Source organism: Cyrtonyx montezumae, unplaced genomic scaffold (genome assembly GCF_038088225.1).
Source record: "Cyrtonyx montezumae isolate F1298 unplaced genomic scaffold, pur_monq_1.0 scaffold_0, whole genome shotgun sequence".
Classification (NCBI taxonomy): Eukaryota; Metazoa; Chordata; class Aves; order Galliformes; family Odontophoridae; genus Cyrtonyx; species Cyrtonyx montezumae.
This window is the reverse complement of record NW_027071824.1, coordinates 31,840,684-31,864,323: the sequence shown is the minus strand read 5'-3', so window position 1 is coordinate 31,864,323 and position 23,640 is coordinate 31,840,684. Positions and strand designations below refer to the sequence as shown.

Here is a 23,640-nt window from a genome sequence, read left to right as displayed (position 1 = left end):
TTATTTACTGTTTTCAATGACATTAACTATTTAGCTACACAGTCACATAACTGAAAATTTCCTGGACAGAGCTGCTCATTTTTATGTTAATTTCTCGCAATGGTTTTATTTTTATTATACAAGTCATCAGTTAAAAGACAGACAGCCAATTGAATTAGCACTTGTACTATTAACTCTGATGATGGTAGACAGGCTAGAAGGGCAGATAATTATTGAGGATCTCAACATCACAACAGATCTACATATAATAAATAGATCAGAGAATATGGGAGTAAAGCATCTGTTTTTGTCTTCTTTTAGCAACACTGGGAGCTTTTGGGCTTACATCTCTTTTTTTTTTTTAATAGAAGATTCACAGATAACTTCTCAAGAGGAAGTGATTCAGGTTTGCATTCTGCACACCTTTATTTGCACTTCTAGGAATTTATGACATGAAGCATCTAATAGTGCAAAACCCAAGCAGCACTTCCCTTGTGCCATCCCAGCAAGCGTGGAACCAAAGCCAAGGACAGAGGTAGCAGGGGATGATCAGATGAGGTAATGAACACAAAGATTCTGCAGCAGCCACAGGTGAGACCTTTTAGCAAACAGAGGACAGAGGAGAAAGCAAAGAAAGATGCAGTTATAACTCAGCAAGATACTTCAGCAACCCCTATGGAAAGCACACCAGTGAGTATGCCAGCAGAGCTGTGAAGATGAAACACCCCTGGAAATAAACAGAATGGTAGATGACAAAGTGGAAGAGGAAATTCCCATGCCTCAGTTCAGAGAGAAACCCACCGGGCAGTCACGTAACGAGCAGACAGTTTTTGAGAAAGTCTCCTGTGCAGTCATATATAAAACATATAAATTAATTCAAAGAACTTACTGGACAGAAAGTGCTGTGATGCAGGTCCAAAATCACGGTGTGCCTCCTGCAGCTGTTTAAGGCGATCCTCTACAGACACCTGAGCACAAACACGTATTTACAAAATTTACTTTGTACCACGAGGGCCATGACAATATAAACACTGACATGCACACATTTTTAGTTAAATAAGTTTAAGATGCTGTCATGCAATAGCTCTTACTTGCTACCCAGGTATTCAAGGCTACATCAGTTTTTTAATTTTATATTTACTTAATGTACTTAATTTACTTAAGTGCCTTTCAAAGATTGAAGTCTTCTTTTATGAGTACTGTAGATCAGTAATGTACAAAAGTATATTCATTGTAGCTATAGCTGACCACTGAAGTTTCTGACCTCCTCTCCAGCCTTTCTGTTGTCTGTATTTCTGTAGTCAGCAGGACTCAGTTTGGCTGTACTGATCTTACAATGCCTTTCCAGCACAGAACCATTTTGGCTGATGACTCCACCCCAGTTTAACTGAAACTGCATCCAGCAGCAGTTTAGTTGCTTATTAAATCAGGTTGAGGGAGGATAAGATACTTCCTTGTCAAATTATATTAGGAAAGGGAAGCTCATACATAACACGTATGAACTCTGCAGGAGAGAGAAGATTCAGAACTACAAGCTCAGAAGCCAATGCCTGGGTTAGGAAGTTCTGTTCTACTGCTCTGAAACAGAGAGGTAACGCCCTACCGATCCCTCTCTCAATTCTTTCAGGTACTTCATATTACCCTTCGGAGTCAGGCAAAGAAATAAATAGCAGAAGACTGACAATAATTATTTACTACCAAAAAAAAATAATTGTATGATCAGCAAGCACAAAGATTACTAAATGAAATTTAATTCATATAAGAAACATCATTAAACTATTCAGTGCAAAACTGCACAAGTTTGAATTGTAATCAGGCACACTGATTTATGTTTCTCAGACCATTTAATCACCGATAATCATAGCTAAACAATATGAATCTCTCACAGTATATCCAGTTCTGTTTTATAATGCTAAATGTGGTACAACTCATGTCTTGTCATAGCTCTACTAATACTTAAGTTATTTTAAGTGAAATTCCCTGCAAAAAAAAAAAAAAACAAAACCCAGTCAAAACTAAACAAAGCAGCTTTCTCATGATCTGGAAGCACAACATAAATATTCACACACTTTCAGTAACAATGATTTATGAAGTAAAAAGGCTGCTATGACACATTCAAAACTATGTAATAATCACTAGCCTCCAGAGATGAATGTAGTCTCTTGAGTGAGTGAACTACTGAAACAGTCTGAAAGGAAAAGTTGTTGTCAGGCCACAGAAGGAAAGGGAACTCCCCTTGTTGCTTCTGTATCACTCAACTAACATCTTAAAGACAGTAATTACACATAAAGGGTGATAATACGTCTTTTAAGAGAACAGAAGAGGGTGATGAGCATCCCCGACACTCCCACTCCTACTGCACACATCCCAAAGAATACCTGCAAAAGTTTCCAGCGCATATTGAGATCATCTAATTGATGAGACATCTTCAGTGATGGATAAAGGTCGAGTGGAGACAACTGACTGGATAAATCATTCACTGTTTTAACTTTCAAGTTGATGGGAGCAATTTCTTCTCTAAAAGCCTAAAAAAGTAAGAGGCCAACATTTATGCTCAATGGACATCTGAGCAGCAAGAAAAAAAAAGTTACAATAAGCTCAACAGGGTGCTGACTTGCCCAATTCAGCATCTTATGTACAACTGTTATGTATCAACTGTACACAACTCTAGAATACTCCAGCAAAGAAAGTTCACTCATTTCAACATTGATTACCGACCTCTTTAGAGAGAAATAAAAACCAAACTGCATGAAATTTACCCAAATGCCCCCATCCAAATTTCACCCCTAAATTCCAATGAGGTGATTAGTGATGCCATATGGCTTTTGAACTTTTCAAATAGAAATAGACTAAGATAAAGCACGAGCTTTCACAGTACAGTCACTGTCAAGAGCTCTTAAGAAAAAATATATTCAGAAACAACAGTTTTCCAGTATGGAGCAGCTGACAAAAATTCAATTTAAAAACTATTACTGAATTAGCAAAGCATGAAGGAATGTACCTTATAAAAAAAAAAAGAGTACAATGCTTTACCTGATTATAACTGTAGAGTAAAACTATTACAATGATTAAAAAGAAGAAAAAAGGTTCATTGAATCAAACGGAACTAAATACAGCATTAAGACAAAATTGATGCAAGCTTTAGTTAACAGTTGAAAAGATGCATCAAATTTCATTCTTGCTGTGAGTAGTTAATTGTTCAATCCTATAATCAGCTTGACTAAACATCATGAAACAAATCAAAAACAACTGGAAAGAGATTCTTTGGACAACTCAATTATTAACTTCCCTTGAAAACCTTTCTTATGAGGGCCAGGAAAAAAAGGTACCTACTGGCAAAAAGGAATTGTCTGGATTCTGGACAGTCAGCTGGCCCTTATAACTTTAGCAGATATTTTAATTTTTACACAGCTATGCATTCTTTACTTTTTTTATAGAAAAATCTATTGAAATATGACAAATCACTTCATAACATGAGATTAAAGAACTATTCAGCATCAGTAGCTCTGTTATCTATGTTGAAATGTAAGAGGAGGAGGAGAAGATGCATTATTCTCCCCAAATCAGATGCATAGTGGAAGTAAATCAGCTTTGACTACCTTTTTTTTTCAAGATTTTAGGTTCTGTTAAACCTGAAAGTAGCAACAAAATTTAGAGAATGAAGATGCTTCCATTGATACATTAGAAATTAACACAGGGCTACATTACTTTATGTAAGTCCACAGGCTGCTGTATACACAAAAAATGTTTTTGAGTGAACATTTCACAAGGCATGTTTCTTCATTCTTCCAGTACCAGCTACTGATACTAAAGTCATGGATTATCAAGAATATGATACCAGGATCCTCTAATGTTTTTTCAAATTCCTTCCTGAGCTTGAAAACTAAAAACGTGTGTTTGTGAAACAGGACCTTGGTGATACTGGCTAAGTTTGCCTGAGATAGCATCATACTGCTGTTATTATATTGATTGAAAAAAAAAAAGCATACCCAACATGTTCTTCTGGAATCCCTCCTAATACAGGCACTCACCAAAGAATCATGCTGTTTAGAGTTAGCTTTCCTGGGTAATTTTATCAAAAGGTATTCCTTCTTTGAGGTGTTCTGCATTACTGGGTCCCTACCCAACCCACACATCTAAGCAAAGGTCAACTATTATCCATCACAAGCAGCAATGCTTTGAGCCTTGCACGAGCAGCCTGGAATCTTCATTGCAAGAACTGTTATGCCCATGATAACTTTCCACTGTAATGTTTGTTCTTTCCTTTAAAGTAATCCTTAAGAGAAGCCAAGCTAAAGTAAAAGCAAATTTCCACTCACACAAGCTAAAATAGACAATGCACATAAAGTCTGTGAAAACTGAGAAGCAGAAATTAAAACCATGCATATATATACATTCATATGACTAAAAGAGCTCTCGGTGTTATTTCTAAGAAGGTGGCTACATGTGATTGCCAAACAGATCTGACAGCTAACTGTTAGGAAAAAAAAAGGAACTGACTCAGCTTGAAGACTCAGCAGTGCTTGGGCAAAGCTCCAAACATAACCGTGGCCTAACTGCGGGCTAGACAGTATTTCTAGGTGTAAGATATTTAAATCCTAGAATACAACACTCTTCATTTAATGTTATTTTTCATACACTTCTGTTGTTTGCTGTTCCCTCATGTTTACGCAATCACATCTGACAGAAAGCGGCACAGTACTGGACTTTCCTTGTAAACTCAATTCTAGTATTTAAAGAGCAGTTTAAATTGTACATGAGTTTAAATACACAGTGTATACATTATTTCACATGATGGTAGAATGGAGGAGTCTAACAAGCTAAGTATTCCCCAGGAATTCCACACTTACTGTAGTTTTCTCGATGTGATCTGATAATGAATCTACGAGCAAGTCTCCCACAAGCTTCCAGCCGTTCCTCACATTTTCAGCTTCTTTCAAATCAGCATCGAGGTCATCCATTGCACACTGCAAGTCTTTCAGTTTCTCTAATGCTTTGTCTACTTGCTTCTGCCAGATACTGGCACTGGCATTTAGGTTCTCCCATTTCTCTTTTACCTCTGATGACTGCTTACGCACAGTTTTGGCCATCCTCATGGCTTTGTCCTCAGGAGTCACCTCTGCAGAGACAAAGAAAAGCTGTGCTGTTTATTTCTTCTCTTATTCATGCCCTGTTAGAGTGCCTCTGAGAGGTACGCTCAAGGTCCTTAAGCCTAGAGTCAATTGATAATTTATTTCAGCAAGTACAAAGTAGGAGAAAGGTCATTTCTCCATAATTGAAGTAAACCTTCATCATTCTTGATGAGAAAAATAAAGCTTGATAAGATGATAAGAAACTATTCCTGGCTTCCACGTATTACAGTATCAGCAAAGGAAAGGCAGCCAGTTTGTTGAAAGCATAGGGGAGTTAATAAAAGACCATTCCTTCCCTACAGGAAACTGTATTAGGGATTTGAGGCCCGTTTCATGTAGAAAGAACAAGAGCACTTTGCTATTTGATCACTTACCACCATCTTCCACCCTATCTCACAAGATTTTCCTCTTCTCATTTGCTAGGAAAAAAATAAAGTATCCCGAGTACCAAGATGCAACTGAATAACCAAAACCAAAGTGGTCATACACACAGAGTCCAGGTGTAGCTATGGGAGGTGACACTAATTATTTGAGTAATTTGCTTGTATTTAAACCCTAGTCCCTGTTTAGCCTTTAAAACATAGGACAGCAATTCTCACTACAGGCATGCTTTAATCCTTATTGACAGTAAGCACTGAGTCAGCCAGTGGCACAGCTCTTCACCACAACAGATGATTTCTGCAAACCAGGCAGCTAGTCTATCTGTAAGAGAACATTTCCTGGGTCTTTCATTCCCAACAGGTCCTACCAACCACTGCTTGGATGGACCTTACTGAAAAGAGTAGCAGATTCCTTCACTAGGGAAGAGTTTTTTCAGTAATGACAAGCAAACTAAACTAATCTTGGAAGACTCCTCCTCTGCATAGCAACCTTTCAGTTTCTGTAGGCAGAGAAATAAGCAAAGGAAATTTGACGTAAAGAAGGAAACAGCAGGAAACTAAAGGAGAAAGAGATATAGCAGACTCCAAAACGAAGTCAAATGGCCTTCTATTCACTCCTACAAAAAGACCTCAGAAAACATTTATTACATTATCTTTTGCAATTATAATTCAAGTGCTGCCTATGAATAAATTATATATAATAACACAAAGATGAAAGCAGCTTTTTTGTCAGAAGGCAAATGAGACACAATTTTTAATATACTATCTTTAAAGGTATCATAATAATTGATATAAAATTGGAGCTGCTCACCTAGGGAGAGGGGGTGATTGGAAAAGGGAAGTGGAATGACAACATTTTTGCTCTTCAAAGGCTAGGTGAATGTCAAAGTAAATGCACTGTTCTAGCTACAAATGTTCAACCACTGTGCTTCTGGTGATGAAAATAAGGTTCCTTATCTTGCAGTATTGAAACGTACGCTATGAATAATTAATACAAAATAAATCATGACAAAACATTCAATATGTTGCTAAGAAAGGCATGTGCATTTTTTTTCTAGATGTTGAAGTAAAAGGAAGTTGTTTGGATCAAAACTGCAATTTCTGCCAACAGATTCCAAGTATTTGTTCACATTTTTTTAAAATCTTTGATGCCCAAACTAGTCTTGAAAGAAGAGACTACAAACATGCTTGCATTAGAAGAGTATTCAACAACTGAATCCTGATGCTATCTGAGAGAAGATCATGATGTGCACATTTTTCATTTTATTTGGTTGTGCGGGGTGGATAGGATACTACCAAACAACTAAGTTGCCCAGTAGCATGAGGCAACTTGCTAGTAATTGGTCAGTTAAAAAAAGAACTATCACCAACGGTAACAAAAGCAAAGTAAGAGACAAAGTCTAACAAGAGCAAATACCCTAAAAAGACAGAGATAAGTAGCTGTAGGTTGCAGAATGCATTCTTTCAAACAATTGAGAAGTATTTCAAGAAAGAGTAGAGCTGAGAGGAATAAATCATATTTTGAGCATTCAGGGTAATTAAGATAACAGTGACTTGCTGAGTGTTGTAAGCAACTAGGCAAGAGCACCACTAATGCGTATTTTGCTTGCAAAGGTAGAGGCTAGCCAGGCTTAGGGATACTGCAATAGCAAGAGGATGTTTCAGAAGCAGAATGTGGAGAGGAACAGTATAGACAAAAACCTGTATCATTTAACTAGATGCTGTGTTGAGACAGTTATTGGAGGAGATGGTCTGACATACATATACTCAGAGGAAGATTAAGCCAGCATTATGTATGTAGCTATGGAATAGAGAGGCACAGCAGTAAACTACACTTTGCAAAACAGACAACCAGAATAAAGATGAAGACCAGAGACAGACTGTGGTAAATTGTACCTTGTCTCTTCAATTCCAGCAATTCACAGCAAAATACACTACATCATAGAACAGTTTAGTTCTGAGATTACATTTACACCAAGATTTGCAAGAGATTTTAGGAAAAGAAATAAAGCTTAAATTCTAAGCAAACAAATCTTTTTTCAAATAAAAGTTATTTCGGGGGAAAAAAAAGCTATCAATTGCTTTCTTAAAGACACCAAAGAACTTATCACTTGCAGTACTTTTGGAATTACTGACAGTTATGAATATTTCATTGATGAATTAGTAACAGTCAACTACAATCTAGTGACAAAGGGACCACGTGTAATTGAAGCCAAGACAAGGTGCAGCACAGAGGCAAGTTTTACCTAGCAGTAATGTTGAGTATTATCAAATGGACAACCAGGCCTTGCCAGAGAAAGCTGCAGGACCTTAAATGAGGACTAAAGAAGCACCTGAAGACAAAACTCTTTACAGAAGGAGAGGAAATACAGAACTTTGGTGAAAAGGGAAAGTTGCAGACCCAATGAAGGAGTCTCCTTGGTTGGCATTGTGCAACTATGAATACAGGGAGACGCCATAACAAGAAACCAGACCAAGTAGAAGTTGCACATACGCAAAGCTCTCATCTGCTACTCTTATCCAACATCATGTATTGGCATCATCTTCACCTGTTATCATAGTAAAAAACTATCACTTTGGTATAGAAGAGTATCATGACAGAATGCCTTAGCACTTCTAAGCTACATGATTAAAAGGTCATTTAAAATGAAGTTACTTCACAAGGAACATCCAGAAAGCTTTAAGAAGAGTGGAAAATCTTACAAAGATTTTGGTTGAGTATGATTGTTCTGACACAAGAGATTCAACAATTGATTCTTTCTCCAATAAAAAAAATCTATAGCTACAAATGAAAATCAAAGAGAAGAACAATGGCCTGATGTTACCTGTCTGAACAGGTACAACAAGGCAGCTTTATTCATGACAGGGCAGTCATAACCTGGGAGGGAAAAGATTCCAGAATGACTGGGGTGATTTAAGTATCCCAAAAGAACTGAAAAAAAATATTTTTTTATTTTTTTTATTTTTTGGAAGATCATTAATCAAATCAGTGTCATTGTGCAACAGAATCTGCCACCTATTTTATTTGAAAAATATTAATGCCTTGCAAGACTGCTTTATTTTATAAAAGTCTTCTGAGTGCTTGTAAAGTTGCCTTAAAAAGACATTTACTGGAGAAATAAAGCCAAACACACGCTTTTATGAGCTATAAAGCCATTCAGCTTCTATTCAGTTAAGAGAGAAATACATCTTGCATGACTCCATCCTTTTCATAATGAAAACCCAACTTATTAATGAGCACCACATTACTTATTTCAAGAAGAGAGCATTCTTCAAGATACTGGTTGCAAAGCCAATCACAGAATTGTGAACTTAGTCTCATAAAAAATGGTTTAACAGAAGGAATTTTCCTCCAAGAGTTCTAAATTTGTTTCATCCATCTGTCATTACACAAACTGGCAGGCAAACACGTTTCCTTTATGTTGTGAAAAAATACTACATATTACTTGCAGCTCTTTTGTCCTTACTTGATACAAAGTCTTCCAAATAATCAGCTTTCCTTTTTTCCCCCCTTTTTCTTTTGTTACTTATTACATTATATCCACTTTAGCAGCTGCTCAGAAGCAGGGAAAGCCTCTATTCCTCAGTTTATGAGGGAAGGACGATAGCAGCTGACCTTGAGCAGGAAACAAATGCTTCTTTAGTGGAAAAAAAACACATTTTAATGAGCATTTCTTTGTCACAAGAGCTGCTTCATGTCTGTAGTAGAGAGTGTCTTGGAAAGAATGCTTCCAAGACTGAACAAGTCTAGAAGTAACAATTCCTTACACACTTGATTTGAATGAGATTTGATAATTTGAATGAGAGCAGAAGTTGCACATAAATTACAATAAGATTCACAAGCAGGTAATGAGAATACTTTCCAAAAGGACACGATGTGCTGTCAGAACTGTAATGCTCAGTAATCCAATATTCTGTTGATGAAAACATCTGTGCAAATCTCCCTGGAGAAGCCTCTGTATGAGCAAGCAAATTTTTACTTGAGCATCAGAACACAGAAAAAGAAGTCTTAGAGACAACCTAGGCTCTCACTCTGTCACACCAAAACTGAAATCAAGGTCACTAATTGCAAATGAGCCTGTCTGTGCTGTGTATTTTCACACTGTTTAAATTTAGGATACTTTCGAATTTAAAACTTTGGTTACTTGAAATTATCTTTACCATTTCTATTTCAAAAAGGAAAAAAAAAAGCCCTCTCAGAGACTGTTGACTACTTCATGCTTAGGCAGAATTATTTCTTTGCCTAACAGCCCAAGTGCAAATTAGGTGAAGTCAGACAATTAATACAAAGTCTGAATTAGTTAATGATTCAGTTTCTTTTTGTAGTGCATATTTATTAAGGAATCGAGAACCCTTCAAAGATGATGCCTGAGAAGAAAAGATGTGATAAGAGTTTATTTTTAAATATTATGAATACCTGTAAAAGATGTTCTCACAAGGAAATTTTTTTTCAATTACATTTTGATTGTATTATGCATTTCAAGAGGATGTGAAAAGGCTACCCAGATTATCTTAATTTATTATAATGTGCAAGAGAGTCTGAACTGATGCCACAGCAGAATCACTTGGCAACTTTATCACTAATGAGAAAAACCTGCAGAACGAGACTGAAATAATCCTGGGATAACTAGTCCAATGTACCCTGAACTCTTACACAAGGAGCAAACAATGCATATATATCATTTCCTATGTGTAATATATCCTGGGGGGCTGGATACTTTACAACCTCTTTGGATTAGCTAACCCCAGACTTTGATACTTCTGTTTTTAGCTTAAAAAAAAAAAAGATAAATTCAAGAAACAGTGATTTTGCAATTAATACTATTATAACTTCCCCCCAGAATTAAAGCTTCTGCTATTTGCAGTACAGCTCACAATCCAAAACCATGCTCTTCACCTTTAGCAATGTTAAATGTACTTCACTGATGTTAATGAGCAAACATTCATGTATTGCAGAGAACACAACTGAGAGGCTGACAGAAAGCAAAGCATTAAATGTTTTAAAAGCAAATAATCCTGAGCTCAAATCCTTCACTAAAAATCACTGTTCTGAAGAAATATTGCATGTCTCTGGATGCACTGAAGTCCAGAAGAGAAGCATTCTGGAGACTGGTGCTATTATTTGTCAGGAAAAAAAAAAAAAAAGAAAAAAAAAAGTACTACACTCGGTCTTGGGTGAAATTTAACATCTTTTTATAAAAAAAGAGATCAGAACAGAGGATTCAAATATACATTTTAGCCTGAAAGTCTATTAATCTACAGAAAAACTGTTCTGTATGTGGTTTCTGTGTCCAGGAGCAGAGAAGGAAGGAGTCAAACTTAGAATAGGAAAGGGGAAAGGAAAGGTCTTCCTTTATTGTTTGTCTATTTGTTTCCCATTACTGACTCACTAATTAAATATTTTAAGTGGCTATAAATAGTTTATTTTCACCAAGCCTGTTTTAGCTGTAGCAGTAGCTTTTAATGAACCGATCTCCAACTTGACCCACAAATTTTCTTGCCTGAGTTCTCCCTGTTTTCTCCCCTAACCCAGTTGAGGCATGGGAATGAATGAGCAGTGAGGTGGGTATTGAGATGGTAGCCAAGACTAGACTGCTATACACTCCAAAAAAGGACGTGTGGAATAATGAGCTTGAGGAAGGACAAGGAAAGTAAGTTCAAACCACACCTACGAAGCTTCTCAACCTGAGCATATCTCATTTCAGATATGATGAGCAGACAAGATACTCACATATCATTTGCAGACCATCTGTTAGGTTGGTCATTACTGTTACACAGTTTACCAAGCCCATCAACTTTCCTGCTATTCTGTTATCACTGCCATCTGTAGCTCATAGGATTTTAAAGTAATAATAACTGTAATAGTTTTAAAATTACTTTAAATGATGCATATCATCTGAAGTTTGTTTTTGTACTTTCATTCGGCACTGATTAGATCATTGATATCAGCCCCTGCTAGAGAAATAACATTTGACATTGGTAACGTTTAGTGCACTGGCATAATTTCTGCCAGGTAATTCAATGGCTTCGAGACGAAAGTCTGTGATCTCAAACTTTCTCAACAGAATGAGCAAATATAAAGTGAGCTTCTCCTATTTCTCAACTCTGAAGTTTATTGTGGTTTAAAACAAAACACTAGAGATGCAATATATCAAATAAGACTGTAAGTAAACTTAGCGAGACAAGCAGAATGCTTTCAAGAGTCAGGATTTCAAAAACCAAGGAGTAAGACACAGCACAGCAGCTAACTTACATCAGAGAGAAAAAAGGCTTTAATTGCCAATATTCAAACTGAAGCACAAGGCTGAATTAGGGAATAGGAAAACACATGAAATTTTGCACAGAAGTTACACTATCAACATAGGAAAGATTAGTTGTTTCCAATGAACAAACCTGAAAAGTTTGCTATGGAGATTTAATGATGCGTAGGAAGAAAACTCAACTCCTGACAGAAGCTACAAAGCCATAGCCATAGAAGTAACTATACTTTTGTAAATTACACAGAACAGTAAATTATTCACACCTTACTGCAACTAATATTTTTGTAAATGACTACTACCTTTTTCCAAGATGACTCTTAGGTAACTAAAAGAAATATGATTGTATTATAAAGTGTCTGATGTCTGAAAAACATTTCTGACTTAAATACACTTTGATTACAACATATTTTCTCTGTAATTACAGAGATAATATTTGGTACATTTTTAATAATTTGGGAATTATTGGTCTAATGGGGAAAAATTATCACCTTCTTGATGGTCTCTGATACAGACAAATATCTTGACAAATATTAAGTAAATGTCACTTCCATGAGTGCGTTGTTTCATTCCTTAGCAATGATTCATCAGAAGATTTGAATCTTTATGACTCTGTAATGATTGCCTTCCTAAAGCTGACATTTACTTCTAATGAGATACATCAGAGAATACATTCATTTCTATTTGTGGGGTGAAATTGAGTAATAATGATGTAAAAACATGCATCTTTTATTTGCTCCTCTGACTATATTCAAGATGTATACGTTAACCTAGTAAGAGAAAGAAAATGAACAGAACCAATGATGTGTTTTAAATCAAAAACTGGAGAAGGAAATGCAAAAATCTTTCCTCTTTCATTAAAAACTTGAATACATCCAACAAAAGCAGTTTAATAATAATTTAAGGCTAAATAATTGAAAAAAAAGTAATTAGAAAGTAGACTGGAAAATTCTGAAGCTTAATCAAATAATTGTAATATAAAATATATATTAGGAACAAGTAGGTTCTTTTTCTTTCCTTCTGACTATTCTCAACAAGAAGATAATATTTTCTGACCTGTTTTTGAATGTAAGCTCCTTCTTGGTTCCTCAGGTCCCTCAATTGGTTGGTCAGCAAGGAAAACTCTTGCCTGGTCCACAGCACTGAGTATGGTTTGCTCTTTATCCTTCAGTTCACGTAGCAGTGCCTTTTGCAAAGAGAAAGAAGAATATCATTTTTATCTTGATTTTATAAACAACAGATACGATATCATTTTCCCTATTTTCACATCTGAGTGGACTTGTGTAGTGATTCAGACTGCAAGATAAAATGTAAATTTTATGAAATTGAAATGACAAGAAATGAATTATGGTTACAAAGGTTATTATTACAGAATTAACTTGAATGAGTGAATACAAGAAAGATGATAATGGTAGGTTTTTAAAATGTTCATCTAACAGGAACTGAAACTATTACACTGAACTTTAAACAAAAATAATTTTTGGTTTTACTGATATTCATAAGACTGCTAATATATACTAGATTGCTACAAAATATTTTTTCTTTTTTTTTAATAGAAAAAAAACTGTATTTACTGAAAGTTCAGATGATAATTTCACAACTTCTAAAAAGAACTGCAAAATGACTTCCTTGGAAAACACTCTAATTTCTGTCTCCCAATGGACAGGAATATTCTTTAAACTTGGACAATACGTAACCAGCTTTATGATGAGAATATATTCAATATAGTCTGAAAACATTCTTCTCAAGTTAGTCAGAAACGCTTCAATCTTAATGCGTAGAAACAATTAAATCTTATATACAGCAAGAAGAAAACATTTTTTTTTTACAATGCTTCCATTATAATGGAAATGAATTTCATGATGCTTTGTTCTCTATTTTTTACAGGGTTAAGTGTAACCATCCTTGTACAAAACAGTAAGCAGTTATTATTTTCTATTTTCCTCCACTCCTTTTTTTCTTGTTTTTTAACTATTAATCAATCTAAACCAGAAAGAAATTGCTTTCTACAATTTATATGTACACTACATTCTCCCATCAAGAAAGAAATATTATCTAAATATTACTTTGATGTTATGCTTAATATCAACATTTTTTTAATACATAATTAGTAAATCAATGCTTATTTTAGCATTGGAATAGACAAATACTTCAGACAAGAGAAAATAGTTTCTAGTGGAAAATAAGGGCAGACAGAAGAAAAGGCTTCTTTTCTCCAAAGTCCTCCATGTGGTGGAAGTGTTAAGGTTACTCTCCTGTCCAGGGTACAAGATGAAGAGACTTCTGGATGGCTGAAGTAATTTAGGCTCTCCTGTCTTGAAAACCTGAACTAACACTATTTTTTCTCCAGATTTCTTGCACAAGCTTTTCTCGCATAATTTGTTGGTTGTTGTTCCAAAAGAAAAGGACTCCTTTGAGTCAAAGATTCTCAGAATCACTGTTGAAAACTTCAGGGGAACAACAGAACATCACATTAAACTTTTTCACTAGAGAGCAAATGTCTACAAGATGAAAAGCTCTGCATGTATCCAACAATATCAGCAACAATGGATATCATCCATCTGCTCCTGGAATATAGGATTCTAAACTTTAGCATGCCTTAATGAAAAGCCAATCCTAAAACTGAGGGTTAGACGTTTTAAGATTTCATCCATTCCAAGCAATACCGTGTCTTGAAAAAGTTGTCTCAAAAGTGCTAGATTATTGAAGACAAATAATGCTTCTCAGAATTCCTCCCTAGGTTAGTTTCTGATTTCTTATTTGCTCACATTTAGCTCAAGTGAAATAAAGAAACACTGCTGCATTCCTGCCATTATTCTTTCATTTTCTCACATCACCAGCACTGCCTCATATATGTATAGTTTCACTAATGACACTGTCAAACAAAAACATTTACAGAGGAAAGTAAAACATTTTTTCATAATGGAGTATTTTCTCTGTGATTCTAATTCAACTAAATGCTAAGCAACAATAACTTTTTTTTAAAAAGTGAAAATGCTGATAATACAGTTACAACAGACCTCTCAGTTCAGAACAAAAAGAGTGAAATTTTAAACTTTTATTTAAAATTCCATCACTAAGTCTATGCAAACAAATTATTGCCTCCTAGACCTTCCAGTCACATTTACCAAGCATTTGTTCTTGCAAGGGCGGGCTGTGAGAGCTGGGCTTGTTAAGCCTACACAAGAGAAGGCTTTGGAAGGGATCCGAAAGCTGGTTTCTACAGCTGTTTTCCTTGCTGATTTGATCTGATTGAGTACAGCATCCTCATCTAAGCAGCTTGTTGACCATAGCTTTGAGGAGAAAGTTGGACTACAGACATCCTGAAGTGTCTGTTCGCCTGAAAGAACTTGTGGGTCCTGTTGTTTCAAACCTATAAAGCTTCACTACTGGGGCCAATACTCCGACAAGGTCTGCCTGAGTGCTGTGAAGCTCTGTTCCTGTACAGCAAACACAATTTTGTCCCAGTTTTCTAACTGCTTTTGTAACTTGAAAATCCTTATACACTACACAAATTCTCATTCTATGATCCTGCAGATTTACGGACTGACAGAATAACCCAAGAAATCACTACACCTGATTCTGCCATCTATCACTGATTTCTTTATGGAAGGGATCAAAGTAGTATTATACATCTGATTTGTAACAATTCTTAGTCATTGACTTACTCTCATTTTGATTTGTTCCTTTTTCACTAACTGTGAAATATAAGCTCTTCACAGTATAAGTTTAGAAACTACATGTCATTTACTCTGTAATATCATGGTAATGTCCACTCAATTATACAGATGCTTATTATTTCTAACTTAAAAACAAACTTCTCCTGCAAGGTAACATTTGCAACTTACCTGACTTAATTGCTTCCATTTACAGAGAAGAACTTGTCTAAATCAAGGCCTACTTAGAATTCTGTCAGGAATCCTTTGTAGCAGAAGCCATTTCCACATTTAAGAAATAACAGTGCTAGCAAAATTTTGCTATTCATGAATTTTTACACAAATCAGTGTACCTTGTAAGTACATATTTCCTTCAATTGTACTTAAAGTCATATTTCAAGCATATTAATTCAGCTTCGATAATTACATGTGGTTGATTTACAGCCTTTTTTTTGTTTGTTTGTCTGTTTTGAATGGTACAGACTTGTACAGAATAATTCTAGGAGCAGACCAGCTTAACAGTTCCAACAGATGAAGGCAAAGCTAATTTCAAAGAAAACACATGGGATATTTCTTAAAAACAGAACATATTTAAATCAGGTCTCATTATGCACTTCTTCAAGGAAGTAAAGATGCATGTTATTGTGGCTTGTATCTGTTCATCACACTGTAGCTTCATGTGCCAATCAGCAGCTCCTGTGGTATTTAATTACTTAGTCATCCTTACTCTGCACCAGGTGCATGCAAAGCTTCTGTTACTTTTTATACCCAAAAATGAAACAGAAAAATCATTCATGGCATATGGCAGGATGGAGGGAATAAGAAGGATAATTGAGGAAACTTGGAGACAAGATTGTTTACACAGATCACACAGAAATCGAGGTTGTGATAGAGTCCTTGCCAGCTGTCTGCACTGTTAAAGAATCAACAAGTAAAACAAAATAAACGTAGCAAGCTTAAAAGCTGCTCCTCCATGACTGACAGTATTTAATATAACACATATGCACAAATTTTCAGCGGTACTTATTTGGTCTCTGGACACATCGCTATGAGAAAGTATATTTTATAATGCACCTGCTCCAGCTGATAAAAAATGCATTCAAATAAAGAACAGTATTTGAGCTGGTGCATATTACCATGCCTCTACCTGTTGTTATTTCATACCCTATCTATGCGGTAAGAAACTGGGAAAGAGAAAAATGATGCATAATATGTGACAATTAATACCTGGAGATGCACAAGAGACTTATGCAGCACACAGGGCTCTATAGATGAGAACTAGCTCAACATGTTTGGATAATCAGTGACAACAGTGACCAACATCAGAATAAGGAAAGGATCATAGTGTAAAAATAGCCTGCCCACAGCCCTCTGTAGGGCCTTCCTACTCCTTGCTAGATCAACTCTTCCTCCCAGCGCAGTGTCATCTCCAAACTTACTAAGTGTGCACTCAATGCCCTCATCCAAGTCATCAATAAAGATATTGAAGAGGACAGGCCCCAGTACTGACTACTCATGGCCGGTTGCCAGCTGGATCTAACTCCATTCACCACCGCTCTCTGGGTCCTGCCATCCAGCCAGTTCTTTACCCAGCTAAGAGTGTATGTGCCCAAGCCATGGGCTTCCAGCTTCTTCCATGAGAATACTGTGGGAAACAGCATCAAAGTCTCTGCTGATGTCTAGGTAAACTACATCAACAGCCCTTTCCCTCTCCACCAGGTGGGTCACTCGATCATAGAAGGAGATCCAGGTGGTAAAGCTGGACCTGCCTTTCATGAACTCACACTGGCTGGCCTGATTCCCCCAGAAGTCCCATACATGCTGTGTGATCTCACTCAAGATGATTTGTAACAAACACATCTTAATTATTTCAGATTGACTTTTTCAAATGGAAGAATCTAAAATTCAACTTTCAAGTCTGGAAGTATATCCCACAGCACTTGCAAAAGGCTTCTTAGAAATGGCCAAAGACAAGTGAGTAATGAAGACTGTATTTTCCTGAATCGTTTGTGTTTCCTATTCACTAGTGACTTACTGCCACTATTGCTGTGGTGGCGATAGAGAGCAGTAAAACAGAGCAGCAACTGGTAGGGTGCATGCATAAACAGAAAAACAAAATCAGCAGGAGTGTAAAGGCACAGATTTGGGCAAAACAGAAAATTAGACTATGAACATAGGTTATCTTCTACCAGAAGGCTAAGAAATGTTAGCTTACTTTAGACTTCCCCCTGGATTTCTTAAAAATTATGCTCCAGGCCAAAAAGAGGGGCACTTCTTTGCTGAGACTGTTATCTCTTTCCCTTTCCACAACAGTCTGCGAATGAGACGATGTGTTCATTGCTATTCATTGAAAAAAAACATCCTGCTCTGTGTATACACTCATAGATAGGCATTACTTAAAATATGCATATAAAACTGCCTCTTCAAAAAGTGTTCTAGAGTAGAACAGCTTAGATTCAAAAAGACAGAGGATAGAAACTGTGCTTTATCACCTACTCTTCCAACTTTCAGAAATATTACTTCTAAAAAACTAATAAATTGACAATCTCAAACTGTATCTATGTATTTATGTGCTAATGTCTCAGTTAAGAAAGGGTAACTGACTTCCTTCTGATGTTGTTAAAAGTAGTTCAACATCCATAAGGCTATTTTCTTCATTTTCTTTTAACAGCATTTTAAAAGAATAAAGTTACATTTTGAAGCCCTTTTGGAAAGTTTTCACTTAAAATAACCTTACAGAGACATTGAACAGACTCCTTTGAGCATAGAACAGAATCTGATACTATCATAATAGCAGAGGTAAGCTTTATTTTAATACAGATTGCATCAAAAAGGACATTTAAAAGCATTTATTGACTTAAGGAGTACAGGGCTACACTTATTCTTAAGAAAAAAAAAAGAAATAAAAACTGATTTTCATACAGTTAATGATTTGTCAGTCATTATCGAGAACCTCTCTGGTCTTTTGACAAAGAAGAACTGCTTCAAGTCTTGCATTCCCTAGAGATGCTTCAAGAGCTAAATCCAACTAGGGATGAAGGGAGACACTGCTTAATTGAGCAAAGGTTACAAAGAATAAGGCATAATGATGTTCATTAATGTCTTCCAGCACCAATAATGTTATGTAACTGGAGTTTTTATTTCCTAGCCCATTAAGGGAAAACTTTATTATTTGTGTTTCTAGGTCACTGATAACCAAGCCTTGGCTAGCCTGAACAGTTTGACACTGGAAAGTGTGGGATTATTGCAACCATATAATTTACAAATACATTGGAAAATGCACTCTAAAACCCTGAGCTGTTGCCAAAGACATTGTCTTGAAGACAGATTTTAGAGAATGCTATGATTTATGTTCCATGATTATTGATCTTCACACAAAAGGAATCTGAAAAGACTAAGATCTCTGCATACACACAAATTCCTAACTAAACAATCTTTTCAAATTCTCAGAATTATAGCCTCTCCAGATTTACAAAAAAATAAAAAAAAAGGAAACTTATTTTGAATGATTTGCTAAACAGTTTGTACACATTTTGCTGTTTTTTCTTCTTCATCTATTTCACGAAAGCCATTTTTTAATATTCAACTCATACTTCACACTTCTCTATACTGAGAGGTCTCCTTCTATGATTAAGCTTACTCTTATCAATGATGATACTGAGCCTTTATAAATCCTGTAATCTGGTTTTCTTTCATAATGGTATGAAATGGTTTTTTATGAAATAATGGTTTTTTACAAAAATATCCACCTAGTATATCTAATCAGGATTTAATATAGGAATCCATACAGACTGCAACCCACAGACTGCAAAATGCCTAAGTCAGAGTGCAGAATCTGATAGAACAAGAGAAAAAGAAGCTCTTGAAGCTTCCTACTTTTTGGGTGACATGAAATAGTGTGTATTTTTACGCAACAGAAATAATCACAGTGCAAACAGTAAAATCAATTCTCATGTGCCGAGTTGCTTCTAAGCACATATTCAGTTTTACAGCACAGGACTAAAATGTGCTTTTCATGAAAGAAAAGTAATCCCAGCAACCTTTACTATGGAAACATGGCAGCCATCCTGTTTCAACAACCATGAAATACTAGAGGTTTGGTGTTTTTTTTGTTTTGTTTTGGTTTTGATTTAAAATCTAAAGAAAAGTCTGGACTAGGTTTGTAGGGCAGAAGAGCACAAAACTTCTGGTTTGAATTTTTCCTGGAGAGTACACAGTTCATACTAAAATTGTTAAGTATCACTTACAATGTTAACATACGCTTGTTTTTAAGAGGTGACCAAATACTCCATTTTAGATCAGATCCAAATAAGGGGAATTCAATTGCAGCCCACAGATATTTTCTCTGTTGTGTTTCTTTTTTTTTTTTTTTGTATGATGCAAGCATATATATATATATATATTTATATGCAGCTGTTACATAATTCACTGTGCCTTAGTATCGTTCGATTATGAAATATGAATATGAGAGTCCTACCGTAACCACTATCCAACTACATTCAGTGCCTGATGGGCACTGGAAACTTCTCATCTTATTCTTTACTTCACGAGTGGTCTTACAGATGCTAGTGATATATATTTCTAAAAGAGCCTGACAAACTTAAAAACAAGCAGTAAAAACAGCAATGCATTTCCAAGCACACTTTTTAGACATTCCGATATTGCTTTGTCATTGACTAATGTTAGCACACTAGAAGGATGACGGGTTGTAATGTAGCAATCACTTTACAATTACATTATAATTTATTTTTACATTTAGGCATTTTTCAGGACCATATCTAAAGTTAAATCAATTTCTGCCAGCTACACAGACTTGATCACTTGAGCAGGACAGGGGTGTCGTCTTCAATAAGTGCCTCTCCTTTACAAGTCACTGGATGGCAAAAGTAATCTAAAATCTGACGTGAGATACAAAGGTTTTAGAAAGCCCAACAGAGCCTCATAATAATGAGCCGGTTTTAAACACAAGTAGATGCTTAATGGGCCTCACCGTCCTTAAAAAAAAAAAAAAGAAGAAAAAGAAAAAGAAAACCACACACGCACAAAAATGCCTGACCAAGTGGAAACAAAATACACAAGAAACTGTAAAACCAAATTCTAATTTATCCAGCCTTTTTCTTTTTGGAAAATTTACTGACATCCATTATCACCACAAGTAATCCAGGGGATCATAAAAAAGGCCAATCATTTCTCTAGGATACAAGAGTAGCAAACTTGCCCCACTAACTGAATAGCAGTTGTTATCACTAATTACTTATTTTTAATTTAAATCTTGCTTTAAAGAAAAAGGTTTCACCGACCATCATATTTTAGACATAGATGTCAAAAGAAATAATGATGGCTTTCTGCCATTTGTTCAGAAATAAGGGGAGGAGGGACCGGTGGGAGAGAGATAGGAAGAAAAATAACCGTTCTCTATTTGTTCCTTTTTTCTTTTTCTTAATCTCTCCCCTTTCTTCTTTTTTCACCTATTCCCCACAGGCTCTGTGAGTGGCTTCTGCACTACAGGCTATAAGAAATTTTTGGATAAAGCAGAACGTTTATCTTAACATATACAAAGCTGTTGTACAAAGACTGACACTAAGAAATCAATCAAAAAATGCAACAGCATTTCACACGCTCTGCCAAGAAAAAAGACAAACAAACCTCCACAGCCAAACGTCATTGTACAATGCCAAACAATACACAGCAGTTAACCTACTTCTAAGGTACTCTAAGAAATTATACTCTCTAAAATCAACCTTTAAGATGGAGCAATATATAATCAAAGTAAGTTCCACTTCAAATGGAGCTGTTTTACATACCTATCTAAAAAACAGAAGTTAAATTTCTTCCTCCATCTACATTAAAGTTTTACCTTACTTGAAGAAGCAAAGGAGATTGGTGTCAATGTTAATTACAAATAGTTTCAAAACGGGAAAATCTGCAATGCATAACTTAACAGCATAGCTTTGGACAAGTTTTACTACCTAATTATATAGACCCCAAATGAGGCTAGAGTGGAAACATTGACAGACGATCAAATTTATATCTCCTCTTTATGGGTAGCAACTTGTATAACTTCTGCTGATAATTTATATCACAAAATACTCAAAGAGAATGACAGAGGAGGAACAAAGTATGAATAAAAGCATTTTTATATTCTATTAGTACTAGAAACCTCTTACATCCACAACATCTTGCACAATTTCCCTGCACTGTACAGCAGCAGCAATCATCTACTTCTTCACATGCAAGAGAGAAATTCTTCCCAATTCTTTGTTTGCCAGCAACAGACAAGCCTGTGTTGTGTAGTCTGTATTTCTTCTGAGCACTGACACTCTGGCAGAGCTAATGGACCATCAGATGCTGGTTTCAGACTGGGATAATCATACTATACAAGTTGGATGCTGAACTCTTGTTCTTCAGAGAAGAGTCTTAATCTCAAGTCACCTTTTGTTCCTACTGAGAGATTAAAGTTTACTCTGCACTTCTTCAACATCAATGAGACCTATTGTGTTTGGTCTTGTAAGCTACTTCACTGTTAAGCAGTGCATCCTATACCACTGCAGGTCCTGAGAAAGAGTTATTAAATGCAGCGCACACTCCAGACCCTCATAAGCAATATTACTGCATGCAGCCCTATGAATAATCAATGTATGAAGATAGGAAGCACTTTTGTTGAGAACAAGCCAATGTCTCAAGTACGTGAAAGGTTTCCTGTAACATTAGCCTCCTCAGTGCAAGCACACATCAGGGCCCTTTCTGATGAATTGCTATCATCAGAAGGAATTGGTTGTATTTCATGACATCGTTTATGAATTATAAATAATCAGAACAGTGAGATCACAGCAAAAAGCCTCAGATGAGTATCTCCTGTCTGACAGATGCATAAGGGGATGAATATTTCCCTCTGCAGAAGGAAGCATTAGCATGAGAACTCTGCTAAAACTTGGGAAGCAGCAAGCAAATCCAAGAGACCAGCTACAGTTTGACAATACCAGTGTTTCTCTTCTGGTTTTAGTTGTGTATGCATGTACATACACATGCATGACAGAAATCCTTTCAGAAGGAGAAATCCTGTCAAAGCTAATCACTCCTCCTTCTTAAAAGCAGACACTCTGCTTTCTCTTCAGAAACGTTTAGACTATGAAGCTACAGCCTTTTGGTTCGCCTGGGTTGCAATGAGTGAAGAGTCTTGGGCCACATACACAAAGGTCACTTAAAAGGTAATGCATCCTATTTATTTCTATGAAAACTACAACTGATACAAAGAGAACAATAACATTATTTGACAGCAAATTCTTAGCTGCAAAGCACTGTTTTTTAACACAGTCACCGCTATTAGCTATGTACTTTTGCTAGCAATGAACAATTTGAAACATGTTCTCAGTTTCCTTTACCAAAACAAAAAGCACAGCTATGTATTTTTTTATTTACAGGACGGTTTTGGCCAATGAATCAAAATCCATACAATTATTTGCTGTAAGTTGAGCTGGTGCTGCACTGCACACTCCCTACCCCCTGTGCATTAATAGTGCACTTACATTTGGCTGCTGCTGAGCCATGGGTGCTCTCCCAGGACTGTGTCGCTCAGTGGGGCAGAGCCACAGTAGGGGCATAAGCCAGGCTTATGTTTGCATACGTGCATATGTGGCCTGTGGGTTGGACATGGCCAGCTTAGACATACAACTGAATAATTATTAAAAGGAAAAACAGACTGACTTCAGCTGCTGGAATTTCCCTTTGCAGCAGACAACCAGAGTCAGGGATGGGTAGCAGCAGAGAAACTACGCTGGCTTAGAACTAAGTCCTATTTGGCCGTACCTATTGCAGAAGTTATGTCAACCAAATGATGCTCTAAGAAGGGTTAAGTGACTCCATAACTCAGAATTTTTTTTCCCCTAAAAAACTACAATTCCTAATTGTGCTTGCAACATGGTCTATTAGGTTAGATTTCAAAAAAAGGTTCTTCACCAGATGGTGATCAGGCACTGGAGCAAGCTCACCAGTGCAATGATCATGGTACCGAGCTTACCAGAGTTGAAGAAACATCTGGACAATGCTTTCAGATATATGATATGATTTTTGGGTGGTCCTGTCTGGAGCTTACAGCTCCCCTTCCAACTTTTCATGATTTTTTGTTTTTTATTAAATGCACCCTAATACTCCAAGCACTTCTCTCAGTTATTTTACATCACCAAGATCTACTTCACCCCAGAATTTCTTTTTATTCTCCACTTCTTTGCCACAGCTT

General features: G+C 36.2%; 2 protein-coding genes across 5 annotated transcripts in view; one reads left to right on the top strand and one right to left on the bottom strand.

Moving 5' to 3' along the window:
• UTRN (utrophin) overlaps positions 1-23,640 on the bottom strand; it is a 296,332-nt gene that overhangs the window by 66,390 nt on the left and 206,302 nt on the right. For both annotated transcript variants that reach the window (XM_065731580.1, XM_065731573.1), the window contains 4 exons: positions 12,805-12,934; positions 4,830-5,098; positions 2,358-2,504; positions 869-947 (listed from right to left, as the gene is read on the bottom strand). In XM_065731580.1, coding sequence (XP_065587652.1) covers positions 869-947; positions 2,358-2,504; positions 4,830-5,098; positions 12,805-12,934 — 625 coding nt within the window. The remainder of the gene's footprint in view (positions 1-868; positions 948-2,357; positions 2,505-4,829; positions 5,099-12,804; positions 12,935-23,640) is intronic.
• FBXO30 (F-box protein 30) overlaps positions 1-23,640 on the top strand; it is a 352,871-nt gene that overhangs the window by 324,723 nt on the left and 4,508 nt on the right. The window lies entirely within an intron of this gene.